This window comes from Equus quagga, chromosome 13, assembly GCF_021613505.1.
Source record: "Equus quagga isolate Etosha38 chromosome 13, UCLA_HA_Equagga_1.0, whole genome shotgun sequence".
Lineage (NCBI taxonomy): Eukaryota > Metazoa > Chordata > Mammalia > Perissodactyla > Equidae > Equus > Equus quagga.
In genome coordinates this window covers 104,002,334-104,009,777 of record NC_060279.1, presented here as the reverse complement: position 1 = coordinate 104,009,777, position 7,444 = coordinate 104,002,334, and the positions used below count along the sequence as shown (strand labels likewise).

General features: G+C 40.8%; 1 protein-coding gene across 1 annotated transcript in view; it reads left to right on the top strand.

The window, feature by feature from the left end:
• Positions 1-6,635, top strand: part of NUDT19 (nudix hydrolase 19) — a 7,662-nt gene extending 1,027 nt beyond the window's left edge. Inside the window, exons 2-4 of the mRNA XM_046682205.1 lie at positions 7-212; positions 4,391-4,715; positions 5,596-6,635. Coding sequence (XP_046538161.1) covers positions 7-212; positions 4,391-4,715; positions 5,596-5,801 — 737 coding nt within the window. The 3' untranslated portion in view covers positions 5,802-6,635. The remainder of the gene's footprint in view (positions 1-6; positions 213-4,390; positions 4,716-5,595) is intronic.
• Positions 6,636-7,444: the final 809 nt, after the last annotated feature.

Here is a 7,444-nt window from a genome sequence, read left to right as displayed (position 1 = left end):
TACCAGGTGGGGCGTCGAGCGGGGCGCCGCGGGAGCCTCCAGCCGGCCGGGGACCGGGCGTCGGGCCCGCAGCCTGCAGGCCGCCGCCAGGACCCGGGGCCGCGCCCTCTGCTCTCCCGGCCTCAGGGGCCCGGGGCCTCGTCTGTCGGTCCCCCGCGGGGCCGCTGCCCCAGCCGAGGGCCGCCCGGCTCCCCGCCAGCGCTTCACGAGCTGTAACTTATGCCATCCCCACGGCAGATTCGTTCTTTTGTCTCAGAGAGCATAGTTTATGATTTCAATCGGTTAAAATTTACTGAGACTTGTTTTATGGCCACGAATATAGTCCACCTTGGTGAATGTCCCCTTGCACCTAAAAAGAAAATGTATTCTGTGTTTGATGGAGTGTTTGTAAAGATGTCATCAGGTTAAAGTCTTGGGCGGTGTGTCAGGCCTCCCGCATCAATTACTCGTTGCATCCAATAGAGAGGGATGCTGAACTCTGCAAGGAAGACCTGGATTTGTCTTTTTCTCTCTTCACTTCTGTCAGGTCTTGCTTCATGTATTTGGAAGGTCCCCTGTAAGGTGCTGCGTAGACGTTTAGGGCTGTTAAAGTTTCCTGGGTTGGCCCTTTGATTCTTATGAAATATCCTTCTTTCTCCCTGGTGGTGTTCTTTATTCCGTAATCTGAAGTTTATTCTGTTTGATACTAATATAGCCACGCTTTTAATTAGCAACAGCATAGTATATATTTTTCCATCCTTTATTTTTAATGTATATGTGCCTTTATATTTAAAAGTGTGTTTCTTGTAGGCAACATATAGTCTTGGTTTTTTTAGTCCAATATGACAATTTCAGCCTTTTAATTAGAGTGTTTAGATCATTTGTATTTAATGTTATCATCTATAAGTTAGATTCAAATCTACCGTCTTGCCGTTAGTTTTTTTGTTTAATCTGTCTCGTCTATACTTTGTGATGTTTTTCTTTTCCTAACTTCTCTTAGATTATTTATTTTTAGGGCTCCGTGTTATCTCCATTATTGACTTATTGACCACAAACAGGTGGTTCCTCTAGGGTTTGCAGTGTTTGTCTTCCACTTAATGTATAGTGCTAGAACCTCACAACCATAGGCTTACGTTTCTCCCCTGCTGTCCTTTATGCTATTGTTGTCAGGCATATGCCTTCTATTGCTATTGTAAACTACAATACACTGATTATTTTTGCCTTAAACAGTCAAAGATTGTGAAAATGAGGAAAAAATGTCTTTGATGTTTACCTGCATATATTCCGTTCTTAGTACTCTTCATTCCTTTGTGTGGATTTAAATCTACATCTGGTTTCTTTATACCTGAAGAACTTTCTCTAATATATCTTGTGTTTCAGATCTTCTGACAGTGAATCTTGTAAATTTTGTTTATCTAAAAAATACTTTATTTTGCCTTCATTTTTTGAAAGATGTTTTGGCTGGGTATAGAGTTCTAGGTTAACAGGGTTTTTTCCCTTTCAGTACTTAAAGATGTTGCTTCATTATTTTCTGGCTTGCATAATTTTCTGATGAGAAGTCTGCCTTTACCTCTTATCTTTGTTTTTCTGTGCATAATGTATGGTTTGTTTTGTTGGTGTGTGTGGCTACTTTAAATATTTCCTCTTAATTATTGATGTTCAGCAGTTTATCATGTGCATGGTTTTCGTTTTGTTTTATTATTATTTTTTATTTTAGTTTTTGAGGAAGATTAGCCCTGAGCTAACATCCACTGCCAGTCCTCCTCTTTTTGCTGAGGAAGACTGGCCCTGAGCTAGCATCCGCGCCTATTTTCCTCTACTTTATATGTGGGATGCCTACCACAGCATGGCTTGCCAAGCGGTGTCCGCACCCGGAATCCAAACTGGTGAACCCTGGGCTGCTGAAGCAGAATGTGCACACTTAACCGCTTTGCCACCAGGCTGGCCCCTGTTGTGTTATTTATTTATTTCTTCAAATATTTTTTGCTTGCCCTATTTTCTGGGATTCCAATTACATGTATGTTGGACTACTTCTTAATGTCTCGTGGGTCACTAATATCTTATTCATTTTTTTGTCAATCTCTTTTCCTCTCTGTGCTTTATTTTGAATAGATTCTATTGCTATTTTCAAGTTTTCTTTCTCTTTTCTTATGTATATCTAATTTGCTGTAAATACCATCCAGCATATTTTCATTTCAGATATTTTTCATCTCTAGAAGTTCCCTTTAGTTCTTTTTACGTATTTCCTATTTCTCGTCATGTTCATGTTTTCCTTTACATCTTTGAGCCAATGGAACATACTTAAGACAGTGGTTTTAATGTTCTTTTCTGCTAATTCCATCATCTCTGTAGTTTCTGGGTCTGTTGCTGTTGACTGATTTTTCTTCTAGCTGTGGGTCATATTTTCCTGCTTTGTCATCGGTCTTGCAATTTTTGAGTGGATATTGGATATTGTCATATTCCTTTAGAGATTGTTGGACTTTTCCTGGCAGGAAGTTAAGTAATTGTAAATTAACTTGATCCTTTTGAGATTTGTTTTTTAAGTGGTTTTAAGGTAGATCTGTGGTAGCCTTTATTCTAGGGCTAATTTAGCTGCACTTATAATGTGCGACCCTTCTAGGATCTACTGAATGCCCCTTATAGGCAGCAAGGTCTCTCCACTGTGCTTGGAGGGAGTTTGAAAAATTCCTGGCCTTAAGTGAGCCCTGGGAGTTATTAGTCATAAAGCTCCCAGGTCATGGTTCTTTTTTCAGGAATCCTTGTTTTCTAGTGTGTGCTCTGGTCTGGGGATTCTTTAGGCAGAAAGTGTTGGCAATGGTAGAGGTCACCTTATTTGTTTTTGTTTTCTCACAAATTACAATTCTGCATTTTTCACTGTCCAGAAATGATGGTTTCATAGATTTTATCTGCTTCTCTATTGTTTACATTTAGTTGGGGGAAGGTAATTCAGTGCTCATGGCTGGAAGAAGAGACTCCAATCCACAGTTTTTAACCTGGTCTGGGCTAGTGGTTCTTAACGGCAGGATTTGCCCACCCTAGCCCCCTGTACATTTGGCAATTTCTGGAGACATTTTTGGTTGTCACAACTGAACTTCTACTGGGTAGAGCTGAGGGGTGCTACTAAACATCCTTCAGTGCACAGGACAACCCCTCACAACAAAGAATTATCTGGCCTAAAGTGTCAATAGTGCTAAAGATCAGAAACCTAGTGGAAACAGGGTGCAAATTAGAACTGCCCCCCTACCCCAGTCCCCGCAGTTTAAAGTCCACATTTTCCTATGAGGGGAGCTGCCTGAGTTTCTTCATCTGTAAAATGAAAGCATGCAGGGTTGTCCTAAGGATTGGAAATATTTTATGAGCACTGCTTTACTGATAAGTAACCCATAAATAATGAATTCTTTTAACCTATGGACTGGACTAACCTGAACAGGTTGGGTTATGTGGGTTGATGCCTATTGTTCAGCCTTTCATCTTGATTGTTATCACTGAACTCACTTGGAATTGACGAAGCAGAGTGCTTTGTAAATAACTTAGAGATTGCGTAGTTCTTTGAAGCTTGAGCTTTGTTTTTCAGAATGGAGCATTGGCCAACTTCCGAATAATCTGGGGTGCTTGTTAAAGGTAGATTGCTGGGCCTCTAGATTGAAGACTGACTTAACAGGTTTCTCAGGGGATGTTTAAGCACATATAAGCTTGTAAACCTTTGGCCTAGAGTTACTCAAGGCAGAAATCAATTTCAACTCCCTGGGTTTTGGCGTGGGAATCAGTTTCCCCCACCCAGTGAAGTGGATATTTAGTAAACCAGTTAAAGAAAGATCTTTTGGGGTTACTCCATAGTTATTGAATCAGCTCTTTTTATCTAAATGTGTATGGAAGGAAGGCTTGGGAAGGAGGGCACATCACAGCAGTGAGCTCACTGAACTGAAATAGGCAAACAATGTCTGGCTGATGCCCTGCTATTTTATGCTTCTGCGACTGTAGACTGAGCCAGGCCTCTTGACCTTTCTCAAAGCGCCTGTTGCTTCTGACTCTTTCCCCCACTGTAACATGTGACGCACGTCATGCTACGCTGTGGTTACTGAAGGCCCCATACGGCCTGAGAGAACTTTGTCTTGCTCACCACCACATACTCATGGCTTAGTGGAGGCACCATTTATGGGAGGAACGAACAGGCACTAAATTCTCAGTCTGCTGCCATGAGTTTACACTTCAGAGTCTTCTTTCCTTCAGGAGTGACCAGAAGCACCTCACCTTCTCAGCACGCCCTCCCTTTTATGCAGAACAACTCTCCCAGGCCAACCCTTGGTTTATGTACTAGTTCTTAGGATCGGTGTCCTAATCGTCAACCTCTTAAGGGGATCAGCCCAGCTTTCTTCACCGAATCTTTTCATGTTGTCTCCGAGGAACCTAGCAAGGCACGTTAATGATAATTGTACATCTTCAGTTAGATTTTAGGTGCCGATCTAATGATCTCAGATCTTGCATTGTCTGTGGAACAGTTAGGAAATCCTCCCTTTGTCTTCCGCAGTGGTCATCTCCGTCAGAGGCAACTGAAAGTTTCATATCAGAAGAGATTTGGTTGGCACCCCCACAGTTCTACGAAATAAGAAGACTCCAGAACTTTGCCTCTCTCTCTGACTTGCACAAATTTTGTTTGGATCGTGCAACAGAAGGGCCGGAAAGGTGGCTGCCGATCACGTGCTTAACTGCTGATGGGAGGCTCCAGCTTCTACCCGGTACGTCAGTGGAGCACCAAGGCTTCTGCTAGTGTTCACCTTTAACGCACTGGGCAAGGTGGCAGTATTGCCCAACACAGACATGAATTCCAGTCTGCGTTTCACATGCTACAGCGATATTAAATAACGTCAAAGTCTATAAAATATCCATAGTATTTATTATAACCAGAGTTCTGAATAAGTCACTTTATAGACACACATACACATTTATGTAAATATATTTCCTAGGCATTGACAAAGTTCTTTCCCATATATTATCTCACTTTTTTATACTTTAATTTTGAATCATGAGAACTTGTAAATTGTCCGCTTATTTGCATTAAGGAGTTTGGGAGGTCAGTTATTGTTGGGCAGGTCTGGGATAGAGATTTCGTGGCAGTTCAGAATGGGGCTTTGTGACTGGTCTTACTAACGGCTACCTGTCTCATTTTCAGATTAGTGATAATATTTATTACTTATCCTACCATGGGACATTTTAGCAGTTTTGATGTGTAAATGATAATTTCTCTAATTTAACCTTAAAATTATCAGAGCAGCTCACATTGAAACACCAAAAGTATATGGATATCAAGGCCACTATTAATATTGACTAGGCTAAAGAGAGTCATCAACTAGTATAAAAGTTATAGTTCATGATGAAAAAATACCAGTCGTAGATATTTATGTGCCCAAAGAAAATTCTTGGCTGGGGATTGGGGAGCTGGCGGGGGGGGTATTAAAAACACAAGAAAGAAATTGAGGTAAGCACATAAAATTAGGGTTATTTAACAACTATCGCAGTTCCAAATACATGAAATAGATAAAAATACAGATTTATATGTCACTAATATACTGGAATGTTTTATAAAATAACCCTTTCTGGAATTAAAATATTTTTCAGGAGATGAACTGTACTTAGAAGATTCATACTTTTTAGAAAATCCTTTGTCCACTGAAAAAAAGACTGAAGAAGTTATGAAGGAAGGCAAGAAATTTCACCGAATAGTAATACACAGTCCTCATGTTTACAGTATCCACGTGACTGTTCAGTCAAAGTGTAAACACGTCTATCCTAAGAACTATGTAGTAAGTAAGAGCCGTTTGTAGAGTACTGCTTTGTGTAAACTGACTACCTGATGTTGCCCTGATGGCTACTGAGGCTTCACTGGACTTGCTTGGAACTTTGGGCCTGTAAAAGTTATAGTGTAGCCTTTCATATTTCAGGTGTATTATGGAGCACTCTTGCTTATTTATTCTTTAAACCCTACAGGAATTAATGATCTTGTTACCAAAACAAGAAAAAATTCACCAGGTTTTCCACTCCTGTATTGTTTCATTATCAAAAGTGTAAACAAGATGTTCTCTCGCCATTATCTTTAACTGTCCGGTGGATTAGCACTTCCTGGATGTGCCTAGGAGAATGATCCGTGAATTCTTTAAATTTTCTGCTGAAATTAATTTAAGGGTGTCTGATTACATAGGGAACAGTAGACTGAGATGATCTTCAAGTGACAGTCATTATTTTCTTACGTCTTTAGCCTGATGGTTAAGATACAATTCTGTTCAAAACCAAATGGCATTAGTTATTAGGTTTACCAAATTGGAAACCGATTTCAGTTACTATTTTAAAGAAATATGAGGGCATAGAAAACTATGATTCTTTTTACTCTGCCAGTAAGTGAATACGGAGAGGTTAGAGAGATGCAGAACTGTGCATCATTTACTGGCATTTATTAATGATGTGTATTTTCAGTATTTTTAATAGGGGTAATTTTTTCACTTCCTCTTATGGGGAAAAATCTTTATTGATTAAAGATGAGAAATGGTTAAGACGCTAATTCTGTTTCAGATCTTTGACTATTATGCTGTGTATAATGGATGTCGTTTTCCATGAAATATCTTACTTTTCCTACCTATAAAATAGAAGTATTGATAAATAAAGTTTACGTGTATTATTTAATCCTGATGAGAGGAATACGTTTAATCAGTGCTTCTCAGTCCCAGGCACTTTAGCCTTTCAGGGGACATGTGATGATGTCTGGAAACATCATTGGTTGTCACAACTGAGAGCGAGATGCTACTACCACCTAGTGGGGAGAGGCCAGGGGTGCAGTTAAATATCCTCCAGTACACAGGACAGCCGCCCACAAGGAATTATCTGGCAAAGGCTGAAAAACTCAAATCTAGAGTAAAATCTATTTTCTTCAGTAAATGGTTCCAATATCTAAATTTTGAGAACTGCAGATACTGTTAGCATTCTGAATCTACAAAAGTTCTCCTTACTGACTTTTGGCCTTGGCATAATATTCTTTCATTTTCACGGAAAATACAGTGTTACAGCTGGAAGAGACTTCAGTGAACACCACGATTTTACTGACGGGGAAACTGAGAAACAGATTATTCCTCAGATTAACAGCTAGTTAGTGCCACAGCCAAGAGTAGAGCCTGATGCTTTGTGGAGCAAGTGACATCTGTTGCTTGTCACCAGAAGCAGAAGTCTGAACACTTCTGCCCATTGCATCTTGGTATTATAGTCACCAAGGAGACCACAACGCAGCCAAGCATTGGATGGAACAGGGCTTTACTCAACATGGAGAAGAGGCAGAGCGAGATCGGCTCCACTAGTGCACCTTGGTCCCCCGTGGCCAGCAGGTCCCCTCCCGGCTGCTCACACAGGGCACTTGGCCCACACACACCCCTCTCGTGCTGCAGGGGAAGGGCCCCGTCTGCTCCCTGCATGGGCAGATAGA